This window comes from Protomyctophum bolini, assembly GCF_963924005.1.
Source record: "Protomyctophum bolini genome assembly, chromosome: 5".
NCBI classification, from domain to species: domain Eukaryota; kingdom Metazoa; phylum Chordata; class Actinopteri; order Myctophiformes; family Myctophidae; genus Protomyctophum; species Protomyctophum bolini.
In genome coordinates, this window is record NC_137866.1 from 1,178,904 (window position 1) to 1,198,318 (window position 19,415).

The following is a 19,415-nucleotide window of genomic DNA, read 5'->3' on the forward strand; positions in this document are numbered from 1 at the left end:
CCTTGGTCTGCCCCGGGGTCTCCTCCCAGTGGGACGTGATCTTTGGTCTCCCCCGGGGTCTCCTCCCAGTGGGACGTGATCTTTGGTCTCCCCCGGGGTCTCCTCCCAGTGGGACGTGGTCCTTGGTCTGCCCCGGGGTTTCCTCCCAGTGGGACGTGATCCTTGGTCTGCCCTGGGGTCTCCTCCCAGTGGGACGTGCCTCGAGGACCTCCCTATAGGGAGACGCCCGAGAGGCGTCCTAACCAGATGCCCGAACCACCTCAGCTGACTCCTTTCCAGGCGAAGGAGCAGCGGTTCTACTCCGAGTCTCTCTCGTGTGACTGAACTTCTCACCCTATCTCTAAGGGAGATGAACTTCTCACCCTATATCTCTAAGGGAGATGAACTTCTCACCCTATATCTCTAAGGGAGATGAACTTCTCACCCTATATCTCTAAGGGAGATGAACTTCTCACCCTATATCTCTAAGGGAGATGAACTTCTCACCCTATATCTCTAAGGGAGATGAACTTCTCACCCTATATCTCTAAGGGAGATGAACTTCTCACCCTATATCTCTAAGGGAGATGAACTTCTCACCCTATATCTCTAAGGGAGATGAACTTCTCACCCTATATCTCTAAGGGAGATGAACTTCTCACCCTATATCTCTAAGGGAGATGCCAGCCACCCGTCAGAAAAAACTTTCGGCCGCTTGTATTCGCTACCTTTTTCTTTCGGTCATGACCAACACTTCATGACCATATATAGAGTAGGAACACTTCATGACCATATATAGAGTAGGAACACTTCATGACCATATATAGAGTAGGAACACTTCATGACCATATATAGAGTAGGAACACTTCATGACCATATATAGAGTAGTAACACTTCATGACCATATATAGAGTAGGAACACTTCATGACCATATATAGAGTAGGAACACTTCATGACCATATATAGAGTAGGAACACTTCATGACCATATATAGAGTAGGAACACTTCATGACCATATATAGAGTAGGAACACTTCATGACCATATATAGAGTAGGAACACTTCATGACCATATATAGAGTAGGAACACTTCATGACCATATATAGAGTAGGAACACGTCATGACCATATATAGAGTAGGAACACTTCATGACCATATATAGAGTAGGAACACTTCATGACCATATATAGAGTAGGAACACTTCATGACCATATATAGAGTAGGAACACTTCATGACCATATAGGTTAGAGTAGGAACACTTCATGACCATATAAGGTGAGGTCGTAGTTTTAGTCGACTAAATTAACACTGGTACAGTCGGGTTTGAAAAGAACAACTCGGTGAAGGTATGAAACTCGCTGGTTTGTCTTTTAATCATTTCAACATAACACATGACAAGTCAAAGATACATTGCACTGTACAATAAGCCATTGTACTGTACAATACGATACATTGCACTGTACAATAAGCCATTGTACTGTACAATACGATACATTGCACTGTACAATAAGTCATTGCACTGTACAATACGATACATTGCACTGTACACTAAGTCAATAGGTCTGCTGTTGTGTTCACCGTCTCTTTGGATTCAACCAATATACAAATCTGTCACTTTTACATTGCAGCAAAATGATTGCATGTGAGATATGTAACAAAAAAAGCAAGTTTATCTTTCTTCCTGTCTTTCTGTCTTTCTTCGAAGCATATCATTTACATATTTCTCCCTGTGTAGTTGATAAAACTCCATTCTATATAAAATAGTGTAAGTGAAATGCAAATATTCCATTTTCCTTTTTGTTTTATAATAATATAATTCACCCTTTTTATTTTTCTCCAGAGGTGGCTGTAATAGCAAGTAGTAAAAATGAAAATGGGCTAATGTTGCTAAACAAGAGATACACACAAAGAGCGTGGAATGCAAGACTTACATTTTAAGCTAGAAATATAATGAACTACATATTGGACGTCGTCTGCACCAGACAGTACCCAGCTGTAGTTCAATATAATGAACTACATATTGGATGTCGTCTGCACCAGACAGTACCCAGCTGTAGTTCAATATAATGAACTACATATTGGATGTCGTCTGCATCAGACAGTACCCAGCTGTAGTTCAATATAATGAACTACATATTGGATGTCGTCTGCACCAGACAGTACCCAGCTGTAGTTCAATATAATGAACTACATATTGGATGTCGTCTGCATCAGACAGTACCCAGCTGTAGTTCAATATAATGAACTACATATTGGATGTCGTCTGCACCAGACAGTACCCAGCTTCCTCACTAAAAAGAACTACATATTGGATGTCGTCTGTATCAGACAGTACCCAGCTGTAGTTCAATATAATGAACTACATATTGGATGTCGTCTGCACCAGACAGTACCCAGCTTCCTCACTAAAAAGAACTACATATTGGATGTCGTCTGTATCAGACAGTACCCAGCTTCCTCACTAAAAAGCAAAACAAATAAAATAAAAAATAAGCAACAAAAAAAAAGAAGAAGAAGAAGAAGATAGCTGTATTAAAATCCAACCGACTTTCTTTCTCCTCAGGCTTAAAACTGATGAATAGAATTCCCTTAAAAATGTGTTTTCTGCACCTGCTAGTAAAAGGTGAGGATAAGTGCATCCCTAGCAGCTACAGACGAGGTAATGACGCTACGGCCAGGACAGAGGAACAGAACCACAGTTCTGTCAGAACTCAGGGTGAACAGAACCACAGGACTGTCAGAAGTCAGGGCAGAGGAACAGAACCACAGGACTGTCAGGGTGAACAGAACCACAGGACTGTCAGAAGTCAGGGTGAACAGAACCAGTGTAATTATTTCCTGACAAAAGAAAATGGGAGATGAGTAGACTGGGTCTGTCTAGACTGAGTAGACTGGGTCTAGAGACTGAGTAGACTGGGTCTGTCTAGACTGAGTAGACTGGGTCTAGAGACTGAGTAGACTGGGTCTGTCTAGACTGAGTAGACTGGGTCTATAGAGACTGAGTAGACTGGGTCTATAGAGACTGAGTAGACTGGGTCTAGAGACTGAGTAGACTGGGTCTGATGCATGATTTTAAATCACGCATCGTACGTCGATATAGCCCACTATAACTGGGTCTCTATAAAGATATAAAAACAAGGCTCTGGCACAATAAAAAAATAAAAAAACACCAAATCAGATTTAAATCGGTTGCATATAAGGCACGACAGACAGATCAACATGTGGTGGTTCTGCTCAGGTAGGACAGACCTCTGTTCAGGCACCGGTGGGTCTATCAGAGGTGGTTCTGCTCAGGTAGGAGACCTCTGTTCAGGCACCGGTGGGTGTATCAGAGGTGGTTCTGCTCAGATAGGAGACCTCTGTTCAGGCACCGGTGGGTCTATCAGAGGTCTATACCAATGGGGAGGGATGGTTGGCCTTGACTTAATCTGCAATGCCTGCCATTGTTCAGTTAGTTATATGGTCTAAAAATGGACCACAGATGGCTCTCTGTTGCAACTGCTCTTCTGTGCCAGGCTGTGGTCGTCGTGTGGCTTCGACACGGCCCTGACAACGCTCTCGTTTGGTTTCTCACCGAGGCAGAATGACAGAAATGTCGTTCAAGTTTCTCTTTAAAAGCGCTTGGCTATAGCGGGGTTTGTGATTGGATTAGATTTGCGATAGAGAAGGGAGGCAAAGCTGATTACCCACCCCGTACGCACGCACGTACGCACAAAACTCTGAAAGGGGGGACAGGCGTGGAGGGAAGGGGGTCGGGGCGGTCATATGCAAAAGGTTATTAGTGAAAAATCTATCAAAAATACTGTTATTCTTTTGGAGGAGAAAAATACATAAAGGCTGATAAAATCTACACATCAAACTAATGGCACATACATATACAGGATCAATACAAAAATTAAAAACATATGAACATTATAAGCTGATTTTTTTTTTAAAGAAAACAATACTTTTTTTTTTTAAGGTTTGAAAGTGCTAGGATTCAGATTAGCTCACAGAAACCCAGGGAGGACAAACTATATACATGCCAACAGCTTCTTTTCTTTTAGGATAAGTGAATATAATAATTTGTTTAATACAAAAAGAAATATAAATGCTCAATTTGATTGCTACAAATTTTTGGCTTAAGCCAATTCTTTTTTTATAAAAAAGAATTTGTTTCCTTTTTTTGCAACCGAAATATCAATTTCCAATCGTGCCTATTTTAAAAAAATACTTTGAAAGGTGCCAAGAGCTTTCTTTATTTTTTGTTTTTTTTATTTATTTTTTTAGGATAAATTATTATTATTTTGATCTTGTAATAGTACTTTTCTTTTAAGATCATCAAATAAATGATGGGGGTAAGAATACTAAGTATAAAGAGGTCAATCCTTCATCCCGTGGATGATAGACGATATGTCAGCGAGTTTATAAACATATTGTTATACTTGGTGACGACGTCACAGAAATGCTATTATCAGATAATCAGCCGCTCTTAAAGGGGAGGGGGATATTGATCGATATGGGCTATAAAGGGGGAGGGGGAGGGGGATATTGATCGATATGGGCTATAAAGGGGGAGGGGGATATTGATCGAATAAAAATCTACAGTATCCAAACAAATCTGAATAAAAAATAAACTGTTAATTCTCTCACAAAGCGATCGTGCAAATGGTAGTTTCTTCTCCCCAGGTTTTGGTAAGAAAAAAAAAACGAAAAAAAAAAACAATTAAAATAAAATAAAAAAAATAAAAATGAGGTGATGTGTTGTGTTGTTTACGAGGTCCTGTTTTTAATACAAACAGAAAATAATATATAATATGACAACAAAGAAAACAAAAAAAATATGACGATAAAATGCAACAATACTCTCCTAGTCGTCTCAGAGTCGTCTCGTCTCGTCTCTCCCGCACTTTGAATGTCAAAACCCGGGCGGTTCTGAATATCGCCTCATTTATTTTTCTCGTTTCTTTTTTTAGACCCTTTTCCTTCGACTATAAAGAAGCAGCTTGAGAAGAGGCTGTATGGAAGACGGGGGAAGGGGCCGAGGAACAGTTTGTCGGTTTCCACGTCGTGCAGGTTTTTGAGGCTTCGACTGCGTCGTGTCTTTTTGCAAGGAAAATAATATGTTGAAATATTCTAGTGGTCTACAGTCGCCAATCCATCAACAACCGTAGCTAAAAGAAATTAAAAAAAAAAAAGCAGCAATGTGGATTTTATTTTTTTTTCTTCCATAATCTTCCATTTAACTTTGTTATGTGGAAACTATTTTTTTTTTTTTTTTTTTAACTACGTTTTCATAAAATGGATTTTTCTTTTTAACCTATGATATGCTAACGGTTCCCCCGCTGTGTGGCGTGACAACATGCTAACGGTTCCCCCGCTGTGTGGCGTGACAACATGCTAACGGTGCCTCGCTGTGTGGCGTGACAACATGCTAACGGTTCCCCCGCTGTGTGGCGTGACAACATGCTAACGATTCCCCCGCTGTGTGGCGTGACAACATGCTAACGGTGCCTCGCTGTGTGGCGTGACAACATGCTAACGGTGCCTCGCTGTGTGGCGTGACAACATGCTAACGGTGCCTCGCTGTGTGGCGTGACAACATGCTAACGGTGCCTCGCTGTGTGGCGTGACAACTCGCAGGGCGTCGTTTTCCGATGGTTAGAGTGTCGGTTTGCACACCAAATTAATTATTAACATTATGACAGATAATAGTAATAATATATGAGAATTTAGACTTCTAGGTAGCCATTATTGGGATGTATACTTCTGCCTGTTGATCTCTGTATGCACCAACAGCACTGCAGGCCTGATAAAACAAAGGATAAACAATAACTATGTTAATGTTATATTGACACAGATAATGACACATAATATGTCAGCTTTCGGGGCTTAATTATGTTAACTCTGGGTTTATGTTGTTTTTTTATTGCCTGGCGTTGAGTAATAATAAAGAATCCACTGATTTCACCATAAGAACATGAGGTTTAAGTAATTAATACTCAAGTGGAATAAAGTTGAAAGGACAGTCAATGCTGGCTTCCCTACGAAACGTTAAAAGTACATCTAGCTCGTACGCTAATCCATTACTGTGCCCGCTAAGAGGATCCACAGTTCCAGATTGCGTTCTCTACAAACTCAAGTACGTGTAAAGGTAAAGGATTGGATATAACAGAGAAAGCTAAAAAGGGAAAAAGCTAATACTTCATCCGTCATTTCATCAATAAAAGCAAGATACACACAAATGTAAACCTGCCGGACATAAAAAAAAAAAAACATCATTTAGTTTTCAATACATCTACCTAAAAATACACCTTACTGAGATAAAAAGCAATTATAATAATTCATTTTTTGAGATATTTTTCGTACACTGCAATAACATTCTTTTACACATTTTCCTCAACTGTCATTGTTATGTTTAGGTTTTTTTTCTATCTTTTTTTTTTCTTTTTTGCCATTCACATATGTCAGGGTTTATCATTACCATGATGCAACTGTCAGGGTTTATCATTACCATGAATGATGCAACTGTCTCAAAGACTATAATATCTGCGTCTTCTAAAAATAGATTTCATAGGCTGCCTGGAAACGGATGCAACACACCGGGCGTGTGTGTGTGTGTGTGTGTGTGTGTGTGTGTGTGTGTGTGTGTGTGTGTGTGTGTGTGTGTGTGTGTGCGTGTGTGTGTGGGGGGGGGGTATTAAGGAGGGAGACAGTTGAAGGAAGGAAAGGTCCTCATAAATCAACCAGTCAGTCAGAAGGACCTGTTCCAATTTTCGGAAAGATTTGAGGCACATTTGAACGATAAAAATAAATAAATAGCAGACCTCCAAGTTCATGGCGAGCTATGAGCTTGTAGATTTGCTATTTTTCAATAGCTAACAGCTAGTTTTGAACTTATTAGGAAGGGGACAAGGTTTCGAAGTTATTAGGAAGGGGACAAGGTTTTGTTATTAGGAAGGTGACAGGGTGTTGTTTAACAAGGTTTTGCCAGAGATTCCAAAAGGTTGAAGTGCCTTCTTCTAAAAACAAACAAAGTGCTTCTCTTGAGGACCAGTTAAAAACCAGCATAGCAATCCTTTTTTCTCTCTCCCAGCCACAACTCACACACTTTCACATTTGTTTCTCTTTAAGTTTTTCGTTGTGTTTTTTAAAATGTGTGGCGAGCTCTTTGTGGTTTGGCAGCAAAATGGACATTTTATACCACTTACGGAAATGTCTCAGTTTTTCGTCTTTTTTTTCCCCCTACTTCTTCTCCTTTCATTTAGTGAATTATTTTTTTGTTACAACTTATCTGCCTCTAGGAGCCACGATTTATAAGTTGTAGTTAAGGTAAAATAGAATCATAAGAATATAAAACGTTTTATACATATTTTTTTGAAGAGCACTTTTTTCCCAGGCTGGGGTAGCTTTTGTGGCTTTGACACAAATGTCTCTTTTTTACTCGGTCACTGAGCTCTCTCTCTCTCTCTCTCTCTCTCTCTCTCTCTCTCTCTCTCTCTCTCTCTCTCTCTCTCTCTCCTCTCCGCAGCCGTTACGACAGTTTCCGTTAGGATGCTAGATAATGTGGTCCAGGATTTGAGACTTGACACTTTCTAGGATGTTCTCACATTTGGAAAAGCAAAAAAAAAAGAAATGAAAAAAAAAAGAAAGTTAAAACAAAATATCCACTTCAAACTATTTTTTTTCCGGGTCACAACAATACAGATAATTTTCCCTAAAAAATTTTATCTTAGATTTTTTTTTCCTTTTTTTTTTTTTTCTTTACAATTTTACTATTTTAACTTTATAATGTGTGCAGTACCATGCCTTTAGGCCTACTGATCTGCCCTCTCTACTAGGGTAAATGGACTGATCTGCCCTCTCTAGTCTACAAGGGGGGGTAAATGGAAGTACAACAAAATAATAAGAGGGTTAATACATGGTAACTTATAACTAGAAAGAAAAGCCCAAATAAAAGCTGCTTCAACTTCTCACTCTTTAAAAAAAATGGTTTCCTTTTCTCTCGGTAAAATTTGCATCTTCTGAGGCTCAATCAAAAGCTTTTGTGCGCTTTTCATTTAAGGCTTCTACGTGTTCCACTGTCCTTTCATGTATTTTCATTGGCTGCTCCGCCCCTTTATTCTCATTGGCTCCTCCGCCCCTTCTTCTCCACGGGGAATTCTCATTGGCTCCTACTGCCCCTTCTCCACGGGTCCCCCCCGGTGCAGAGAACCCGCCACAGCGACCGTCCCAGTGCCGCGCTGAGACGCCAGACCAGTTGACCCCATGCTGTGGGGTAGCCACCCAGGTGGAGTGTAGCCTGGCTTTGGCCCCATGCTGTGGGGTAGCCACCCAGGTGGAGTGTAGCCTGGCTTTGGCCCCATGCTGTGGGGTAGCCACCCAGGTGGAGTGTAGCCTGGCTTTGGCCCCATGCTGTGGGGTAGCCACCCAGGTGGAGTGTAGCCTGGCTTTGGCCCCATGCTGTGGGGTAGCCACCCAGGTGGAGTGTAGCCTGGCTTTGGCCCCATGCTGTGGGGTAGCCACCCAGGTGGAGTGTAGCCTGGCTTTGGCCCCATGCTGTGGGGTAGCCACCCAGGTGGAGTGTAGCCTGGCTTTGACCATATACTGATTAACGTGTATTCACTCTCTTCCACTGCAGTAAGTGGGAGGTGCTTGGAAGATATACTGCGCTAAAAAAAAAACGTTCTACGCCAGCGAGCTGTCGTGTGGGAAATGTGTCTAAATGTGAAATAACTGCACTTAGAGCCGTTATCGTGTCTGGGGGAAACCTTTAAACTTGTTGCATGATGGAGGGCAGCCATTGTTGTTTTGGAAAGAGTGTGTATATGTTACGTCAGCATTCTACACAGCACGGAGCCAATCAGAGGCTGCTTAGCCACCGCTGTACAGCACAGCACGGAGCCAATCAGAGGCTGCTTAGCCACCGCTGTACGGCACAGCACGGAGCCAATCAGAGGCTGCTTTACCACCGCTGTACGGCACAGCACGGAGCCAATCAGAGGCTGCTTTACCACCGCTGTACGGCACAGCACAGAGCCAATCAGAGGCTGCTTAGCCACCGCTGTACGGCACAGCAGTAGAAACGCAGTCACCCATTGGCCCCATGCAGGCCATTTGACCATTTCTCCAGCGTCCACATATACACTCTGCCTTATATGGGCCTATGGACGTCCAGACTCATAGAGGAGGAGGAGGAGGAGGAGGAGGAGGAGGAGGAGGAGGAGAAGGCGTGAGTGAATCCGCGTTATTGTATCTGGGCCAAAGCCAGGCTCTACGGGTGGCCCCCCGTCACCTGGGCAGGGGGAGGGAGGAAGGGGAGGGGGGAAGCGAGGGGGGTCACTGGAAGGCCTGGTGGAAGCGAGGGGAGGGGGGGTCACTGGAAGGCCTGGTGGAAGCGAGGGGAGGGGGGGTCACTGGAAGGCCTGGTGGAAGCGAGGCAGCGTGGTGGTGCTGAGGCTGGAGCTGAACACCGGGGGGAGGGGAGGGGGGTGCAGGGGCCCCAGGCCCCCTAGACCCCCCCCCCCCCCCCTGCTGCTCCTGAGGTTGCGGTTGTTGCAGTAACGAGGTAAGAGGCGGCGCGGAGGAGGAGGCGCCGTGGTGGTGGTGGGGGAGGGGCTCGGTGGCGTGCAGCGAGGAGGAGGAGGAGCTGGAGGTGGAGCTGGAGGCGGCGGAGGTGTAGCCCATCACCAGGCCCCCCAGGCCCCCCAGGCCCCCCGCCGAGACCCCCCCCAGGGGCCCCCCGCCGCCGTAGGGCGGCAGGTTGAGGGGCAGGAAGCCCAGCAGGGAGAAGTCCATGTTGGCGCACAGCGACTCGGCCAGCACCGCCGGGCTCTTGGACAGGAGGTGGTCCCCGAGGGCCCCGCCCCCACACAGCTCCTCCATCTCCAGGCCCTCCTTCAGGGCCCGTTCGTCGGAGGAGGAGGAGGGGCCCCCCTCCGACGGGGGGTGGGGCGGGGGGCACGGCAGCCCGCTCTGCAGGTCCATGAGGAAGCTCTCCATCTCCACCTTCAGGGGCTTGTCCAGCAGGTATGAGGTAGAGCCCAGCTGGTACTTGGGGGGCGGCGGCTGGGCCTGGTGCTGCTGCTGGTGGTGGTGGAGCGGGTGGGGGGCGTGGGGGGCGTGGGGGGGCTCGTTCCCGTGGTGCGGGGGGGAGTGGTGGTGGTGGTGGTGGTGGTGGTGGTGGTGGTGGAGGTGCGGGTGGGGGTGGGCGTGGTGGCGGGAGCCGGGCATGGCGATGGCGGGCTCCATGTGGCAGCCCATGCCCATGGGCATCAGGGAGGGGTGCGGGGGCCCGTGGCCCCCCACCCCCACCCCCACCCCGGGGCTGCCGGCCATGGCCTGGAGGGCGTGGTGGTGGTGGTGGTGGTGGGGGTTGTACATGCCCATGGGGAAGGGGGTCCCGCTGGGGAAGGGCTTGCCCATCATGGGGTCCTTGTTGGGACCCCCGCCGCCGCCGCCGCTGCACATCATGGGGCTAAGCTCCTCCTTGATGCTGCAGAGGGGGGGCGAGGAGCAGGAGGACACGCCCCCCAGCAGGCCCAGCATGTCGGGCGGCTCCGTCTTGATCTTCAGCAGCTCCTGGAGAAAAGAAAACGGAAACGTTGACTGAATGTCTCGCATCGTAGCGCTTTGCAATTAATCTGAGTTCCCAGAAGTTTAAATTTTTCGCCACTAGGCGGGCGAGAAAAAAGGAACTTCTGGGAAAAAAGGAACGTATCCCTGTGAGGGAAGTACGTTGCGCTCAGAATCTGAGCGGACACTCCCCTTTCCGGTCTGAAGCACTGTGCATACCATGAAAATAGTCCGAAGGGAATCCAATTCCAAATTGAATTGTAGTAGGCCACCACCGCTCAAGGAGCAATTGTTTCCCTTCCGTCTTATTTAGATGTAGCGCCCACTCCATGTGGAACCCGCCCCTGTCTTTTGATTCGCATTTCATTTGAAACGCAACGCACTGGGCCACGCCCCCTGCTGCACAGGATCTGACTACTAGTTTCCTAGACTACTTTGCAATGGATGTAATCGGCATTGAATCGTTTTGCTATGCAAATAATCGATTGTATCAATGGTGGCGTTTAGCAATTTTTAGAAGAAAAAATGAAAAAGAGGGGTCGAATTACTTAGTTTAAAATAATGTCAATGTATTTTAAATAGTTACTGTATCAAGCTACATTGAATCGTATCGTATCGCCATAACGAACCAATATGGTCCATGTATCGCATCGTGATGCCTATCGTATCCCTGTTAAATCCCCCTCTTCATCAATGGGGAAGAGGTAGACAGAGTTTCCTCCTTCCGGTTCCTAGGGACCACCATCCATGAGTCCTTATCCTGGGATCTTAACACCAGTCTCATAATAAGCAAATCACACCAGCGTCTCTATTTCCTGTGGCAGCTTAGGAAGTTCAAAGTCAGCCAAGCAGCCATGACTCACTTCTACAGGGCCACTATTGAAAGTGTTCTCACCTTCTCCATGCTTGTCTGGTTTGGTCACACAACCTCTCAAGACAAATCAAAGCTGGAAAGAGTAGTACGTCGCGCATCAAAAAACATAGGATGCAGCCTCCCTACACTTACCTCACTCTATTCAACCAGAATAATCAGGAAGGGAAATAAAATCATTTCAGACAACTCCCATCCTGCACATCACCTCTTCAATCTCCTCCCATCAGGCAGGAGATATAGAAGTATCCAGAGCTCCACATGTCGCTTCAGGGATAGCACTTACCCCGTAGCCATTAGACATCTGAACTCATAGTACAGTATATGCATATAGCACTTTAAAAAAAAACTGAATGTAATTTCATATGCTGCTGGTTTTTGTATTGTACTGTCCTTCTTGTTTGTGTATATGTTGAGTATGAACCAAGACAAATTCCTATCAACTTGTTGACATGGCAAATAAATTATTGAATCTTGAATTGAATCTTGAAATCGTATACGGTCGCAGCCCCTCCCCTACCTGTGTATATATATATATATATATATATATATATATATACCACTGTATCATCATCATATATATATATATATATCCCTGTTAAATCGTATACGGTCGCAGCCCCTCCCCTATACCTGCGAGTGGCTCTTCTTCACGTGGCGCGTCAGGTGGTCCTTGCGGCCGAAGCGCTGCGCGCAGTACTGGCACAGGAAGTCCTTGCGTCCCGTGTGCACCACCATGTGGCGCCGGACGTCCTTGCGCGTGTAGAAGCGCCGGTCGCAGTGGTCGCACGGGTGCTTCTTCTCCTTGGCGCCGCCCGACGACTTGCCCGAGTGGCTCTTGAGGTGCTCCAGGAGCACCGGCGTGCTCTCGTAGCTCTGCAGGCACACCTTGCAGGTGAGGTCGCCCGCCGTGGCGGCGTGCATGGCCACGTGGCGCTTGTAGCCCAGCTTGGTGTTGTAGTGCTTCCCGCACTCCGTGCACTTGAAGGCCTCCTTGTTGGGGTCATGGGTCTGCAGGTGGTTCTTCAGGTGGTCCTTGCGGTGGAACATCTTCTCACAGAACGAACACTGGTGGGTCTTCTGTGGGGAGTGTGTGGCCATATGCCTGGGGGGGGGGGGGGTAAGGTAAGGTGATTTTATTTATAGAGCGCCTTTCAGAACAGTTGTTACGTTAAGGTTAAGGTAAAACAGTTGTTACGTTAAGGTTAAGGTAAAACAGGTGTTACGTTAAGGTTAAGGTAAAACAGTTGTTACGTTAAGGTTAAGGTAAAACAGTTGTTACGTTAAGGTTAAGGTAAAACAGTTGTTACGTTAAGGTTAAGGTAAAACAGTTGTTAGGTTAAGGTTAAGGTAAAACAGTTGTTACGTTAAGGTTAAGGTAAAACAGTTGTTACGTTAAGGTTAAGGTAAAACAGTTGTTACGTTAAGGTTAAGGTAAAACAGTTGTTACGTTAAGGTTAAGGTAAAACAGTTGTTACGTTAAGGTTAAGGTAAAACAGTTGTTACGTTAAGGTTAAGGTAGAACAGTTGTTACGTTAAGGTTAAGGTAGAACAGTTGTTACGTTAAGGTAAAACAGTTGTTACGTTAAGGTTAAGGTAAAACAGGTGTTACGTTAAGGTTAAGGTAAAACAGTTGTTACGTTAAGGTTAAGGTAGAACAGTTGTTACGTTAAGGTAAAACAGTTGTTACGTTAAGGTTAAGGTAAAACAGTTGTTACGTTAAGGTTAAGGTAAAACAGTTGTTACGTTAAGGTTAAGGTAAAACAGTTGTTACGTTAAGGTTAAGGTAAAACAGTTGTTACGTTAAGGTTAAGGTAAAACAGTTGTTACGTTAAGGTTAAGGTAAAACAGTTGTTACGTTAAGGTTAAGGTAGAACAGTTGTTACGTTAAGGTAAAACAGTTGTTACGTTAAGGTTAAGGTAAAACAGTTGTTACGTTAAGGTTAAGGTAAAACAGTTGTTACGTTAAGGTTAAGGTAGAACAGTTGTTACGTTAAGGTAAAACAGTTGTTACGTTAAGGTTAAGGTAAAACAGTTGTTACGTTAAGGTTAAGGTAAAACAGGTGTTACGTTAAGGTAAAACAGTTGTTACGTTAAGGTTAAGGTAAAACAGTTGTTACGTTAAGGTTAAGGTAAAACAGTTGTTACGTTAAGGTTAAGGTAAAACAGTTGTTACGTTAAGGTTAAGGTAAAACAGTTGTTACGTTAAGGTTAAGGTAAAACAGTTGTTACGTTAAGGTTAAGGTAAAACAGTTGTTACGTTAAGGTTAAGGTAAAACAGTTGTTACGTTAAGGTTAAGGTAAAACAGTTGTTACGTTAAGGTTAAGGTAAAACAGTTGTTACGTTAAGGTTAAGGTAAAACAGTTACGTTAAGGTTAAGGTAAAACAGTTGTTACGTTAAGGTTAAGGTAAAACAGTTGTTACGTTAAGGTTAAGGTAAAACAGTTGTTACGTTAAGGTTAAGGTAAAACAGTTGTTACGTTAAGGTTAAGGTAAAACAGTTGTTACGTTAAGGTTAAGGTAAAACAGTTGTTACGTTAAGGTTAAGGTAAAACAGTTGTTACGTTAAGGTTAAGGTAAAACAGGTGTTACGTTAAGGTTAAGGTAAAACAGGTGTTACGTTAAGGTTAAGGTAAAACAGCTGTTACGTTAAGGTTAAGGTAAAACAGCTGTTACGTTAAGGTTAAGGTAAAACAGCTGTTACGTTAAGGTTAAGGTAAAACAGTTGTTACGTTAAGGTTAAGGTAAAACAGTTGTTACGTTAAGGTTAAGGTAAAACAGTTGTTACGTTAAGGTTAAGGTAAAACAGTTGTTACGTTAAGGTTAAGGTAAAACAGTTGTTACGTTAAGGTTAAGGTAAAACAGTTGTTACGTTAAGGTTAAGGTAAAACAGTTGTTACGTTAAGGTAAAACAGTTGTTACGTTAAGGTTAAGGTAAAACAGTTGTTACGTTAAGGTTAAGGTAAAACAGTTGTTACGTTAAGGTTAAGGTAAAACAGTTGTTACGTTAAGGTTAAGGTAAAACAGTTGTTACGTTAAGGTTAAGGTAAAACAGTTGTTACGTTAAGGTTAAGGTAAAACAGTTGTTACGTTAAGGTTAAGGTAAAACAGTTGTTACGTTAAGGTTAAGGTAAAACAGTTGTTACGTTAAGGTAAAACAGTTGTTACGTTAAGGTTAAGGTAAAACAGTTGTTACGTTAAGGTTAAGGTAAAACAGTTGTTACGTTAAGGTTAAGGTAAAACAGTTGTTACGTTAAGGTTAAGGTAAAACAGTTGTTACGTTAAGGTTAAGGTAAAACAGTTGTTACGTTACAATAAAATAAAGGGAATGAAACGAGAACATCTCAATCAAAATCACACCTGTGTGAACCAAGTGGTGCAACTCCCCTCTCTAAAAGCTGAATAACTCCTAATCTACGGAGCTCCCCATGGTTTGGTCCATTAGCGCGATTTTCTGAGGTTTTTGCTGATCATCCGGTGGTCTAGATGGAAACATTGGTGCTTTCTAGAGCAAGGATGGCTACATTTGAGCTCGCTAGCATTGATGCTATCAGCATCCACACACGGGTGCGGGTGCGTGGCTGCGTGCGCACACCAGTGGTACATGGACATTGCGAGGCTGGTTGTAGAAGTGGTTGCACCACTTAAAAATAAACCAACAATGAAATAAGAAACAGCAAAGACAGTACCTAGAAATAGATAAGATAGAACAGTACATAGAAATCACTGGAGCAGGCCAAAATGTTTGTGGTACAAATATGTTTTCAGTAGCTCCTTTAACACATTTTGTACATAATACGTCCTGAAACGTCATAAGGATTGGAACCGAGAGGTGCCTTAGACGTCTGTGGACGTCCTAGCGACGTCCAAACGACGCGGGGCGAGATGATAATATTCAGAATTATTCTTTTTTTTTTTTTTGGCATTTCGCTTTTCGCTTGCCGTATGCTAACGCTCTGTGCAAATATTAGCTTGTCATTGACTCCCATGTTAGCGCGGCGGAAAGAATGACTCGTATCTCCTGATCCAGGGCGCTCTCCGTGGTGATGAATGGATCGATATGCTGGCGCTGCGTTTCTGCTCCTCATCCTTCTCTCCCGCAAAATATAACTCTTTTTGGAGCATATATAAATATATTAAGATGATCGGAGATTGTGAGGTCACTTTGTCAGTCAACTTTTTTAAGAACGTATTTCCGGTTACTGGCTTTCAAAGTAGAAGCGATCACTACTCTGGCGATTACTCTGGCGGATGCAGTTCCGGTACTAAATGTGTTAAAGATGCCAACAGAGTGATTCGACCCATTCCTAAAACCAAGCCAAACGTCTACACACAAGAACAGCCTGGACACTTTAACCTTGCCGTTACCCATTTCCTTTTTTTTTTTTTTTTCATATTTTGTTTTTATTTTCAATTTTTCACAAAATACACAGACCGCCCGACGATCGGCTATTTTAACTAAATCATTTAGAACATTTTAGGGTTAGGTGGTTAATTAAGAAGAGCACGTTTAGCTGGTTTTCACACTGAGACCCACGTCTGAATTAGCGAACAGTGAATTGAATATCGATGAATGAATGAATGAATGAATGAATGAATGTGCGAAACTATCTTGGAACGTAAATGTCCAAATGTGTCTCAGTGAACATTTGGCTGATGAACCGTCATTTCTTTTTCCTGTATTTTGCACTTTAACTAAAAACAAAAGCCTCAGTCACGTAAACATGCATGGAGGTGAGAGTCCTTGTACCTCTCAGAGGTTGCGTGTTGGATACCTGAAGAGCTTGTATTTGGAGCTGAAGGCCTTTGGGCAGTGAGGCTGCGAGCAGTGGAAGGGCTTCTCCCCCGTGTGGCTGAAGGCGTGGAGGCGGAGCTTGTCCTGCGTGGCGAACAGGGCGCCGCACGCCAGACACTCGTTGTTGCCGCCGCCGGTCGTTGCTCTCGTGACCTCGTCCTCCTCTTCGACCTCGTCCTCCTCCTCCTCCCCTCCGTGCAACCTCTCGTGGCGGCGGTGCGCGCCTCTCTCTCGCCCCCTCTCTCTCTCCCTCTCTCTCTCGCGGTGGTGGTCGCTCGCCCGTGGCAGCAGCAGCAGCGGCGGAGCGGCGGCGGTCAGAACGGTGATACGGTGTGAGGCATCGGCGGCAGCAGCTGCCATGGCAGCGCTAGAGCGCCGCGGCCATGAGACGTCGCCCGCGGTTCCCCCGCCTTCCAGGCTCGGCGTGGGGGGAGGGGGAGGGGGGGCGGCGTGCGGGGGGGGAGGGGGAGGCGGCGGCGGCGGCTCGGGGGCGGGGCTCCAGTACGGGAGGCGGAGCTGGAGGGGGACATACAATTAAATTAAATTCAAAGGAGCTTTATTGGCATGAGAAAACATACGTTTACATTGCCAAAGCAGAAAGAACAATACAACGATACAGCAATACAATCAAAACAAAAATGATGTACTTTTGAAAGTCAGAATCTTCAATAGATCAAATTCTGTGTACCAAGATCACTCAATGCAGGTATAGTGCAGGAATATACACAATGATTAGTCTTTAGGGTGGTTGTGTTCCATTTGATATCCTTCTCCTATCACAGCAACACACAAATCTTGCTGCTGTGTTTGCACATTGTTGTACTTCGCCCAGCAGATATGGGAGTCTTTTGTCATTGGTCATGTTTTCAAGTACGTATGTGTCTCTGATGTCTGAGGTTAGGAAGTGTAGCTCGGTTTCCACTTCGTTTAGTGTGCAGTGTGTGCATAGTCTGTCTTCTCTCGGGACAGGTCTGCCTATGACGGCCTTTCTCCATCGCGAGACTGTGCTCACTGAGTCTGTACCTAGTTAAGATTTTTCTTTGTTTTGGGTTGGTCACGGTGCTCAGGTATTCTGCCACTGTGTATTCTCTGTTTAATAGGGCATTCTAGTTTACTCTGCTTTTGTATTGCTTATTTCCAATGTGTCAGATGGCTGAGGGGGCATCTCTCTAGAGTTTCGCTGTACAAAGTACATTACTCTTCATATGACCACCGCGCTCTGACTTTAGGTGTGTTACCCGTTCAAAACATATAAAATAAATAACAGTAGTGGGTCGCAGTTCAAAACATTTATTTCATTTTGAACAATTAAGGGACAAACGTCCCTCTGATTCAGCCTCTGATGAAGGCTGGATAGCCCAAACGTTAACGTCCCTTAACTGTTCAAAGAGAACATGGAGATGACCTCTGGTCTGTTTTACCTCTCTGTGGCGGTGTTCTCTTCTCTGTCGCCTCAGACACTCTCCTGCAGGCCGCCTATCTCTCTCTCTCTCTCTCTCTCTCTCCTCTGTCCTCTGTCCTCCTGTCCTCCAGTCCTCTCTGTCCTCCTGTCCTCTCTCCTCCTGTACTCTCTCCTCCTGGGTGTCCTCACCCAGTCTTCTGTCCTCTCTCCTCCTGGGTGTCCTCACCCAGTCTTCTGTCCTCTCTCCTCTCTCCTCCTCACCTCACCCGGTCCCAACAGCTATGGTTGGGGGTGAGTAGGAACTACTGCCCTGCATCTCCATTGCCCTGCGGGGAGGAGACGAGGAAAACAAAAAACATTAAAAAAAACTAAAAGAGATCCCAAGAAAAACCCACAAAAAAAACAATAACAAGCAATTAAGATTACAGGAAAGAAATCAATGCATTTCTGGCAGGCAATATGCGGAGACATAAGTAGGAGCAGCTGCTGTCCCATGTGTGATTTTAAGAAACATAATTGCACCAGTCTCTTTGAAGGTACACACACACACACACACACGCGCGCGTGCGCACGCACACGCACACGCACACGCACACGCACACGCACACGCACACGCACACGCACACGCACACGCACACACACACACACACACACACAGGCAGTCGCACAGCAGGGAGAGGAGAGTGGGAGGAGGACAGCAGAATCACCGCAATGTCATTCATATTTATTATGAATCTGTTGTCAGGTCTGAATGGGTTAAAATGTAACCGCTCCATTCCAGCTTGTTATTATACTGGAGTTCCAAAGCTAATGTCCACTAGGGGGTGCTAATGACGCACAGCAGCATGGAACCATAAAAAAGTGAATTACAAAGTTTTTACTCAAATCTCTGCTTCTGGGGGTCCCTGGAACCACAGATTCTGAGAAGGGGGGTCCCTGGAACCACAGATTCTGAGATGGGGGGTCCCTGGAACCACAGATTCTGAGATGGGGGACCCTGTGAGGACCACTGACATAGAAACACAGGGTTTTAACCCTGTGAGATCCACTGACATAGAAACACAGGGTTTTAACCCTGTGAGAACCACTGACATAGAAACACAGGGTTTTAACCCTGTGAGGACCACTGACATAGAAACACAGGGTTTTAACCCTGTGAGAACCACTGACACAGAAACACAGGGTTTTTTAACCCTGTGAGGACCACTGACACAGAAACACAGGGGTTTAACCCTGTGAGAACCACTGAAATAGAAACATGTTTTTTTTTAGAAAACTGTCTAATTGAATAATTATGTGCGTTCCCATTGGCCGTCATCGCTCGCCATGTCTTCAGATGACAGTGCAGCGCACAATGCCAGCTTTGTGTGTGTGTGTGTGTGTGTGTGTACGTGTGTGTGTGTGTGTGTGTGTGTGTGTGTGTGTGTGTGTGTGTGTACATGCATGTGTGTGTGTACATGCATGTACATGTTATGAAACTGGGTATAAAGGCTCCTGTCATCTTAGAAGAAAACAGACAGAAAACACACACACACACATGCACGCACACACGCGCGCGCCCACACACACACACACACACACACACACCACCCAGTGTAGGGAAGATGGAGGGCTGCTCACACACAAACATTCATCATGTTTACCATCTAAAAACAAAAAAAGCATCAACATTTAGGTTTCGTGTTACATGGTGAGTGACAGACAGAAAACCTCTCTCTCTCCCTCTCTATATCTCTCTCTCTGCCTCTCTCTCTCTCTCTCCCTCTCTCTCTCTCCCTCTCTCTCTCTCTCTCTCTCCCTCTCTCAATTCA

General features: G+C 44.9%; 1 protein-coding gene across 1 annotated transcript; it reads right to left on the minus strand.

The window, feature by feature from the left end:
- Positions 1-9,367: 9,367 nt before the first annotated feature.
- plagl2 (pleiomorphic adenoma gene-like 2) lies at positions 9,368-17,744 on the minus strand. Its single transcript, XM_080763367.1, is given in 5 exon segments — positions 9,368-9,490; positions 9,492-10,541; positions 12,040-12,511; positions 16,183-16,718; positions 17,624-17,744. Coding segments are annotated over 4 exon segments (2,019 nt in total). The 5' UTR covers positions 16,563-16,718; positions 17,624-17,744; the 3' UTR covers positions 9,368-9,373.
- Positions 17,745-19,415: the final 1,671 nt, after the last annotated feature.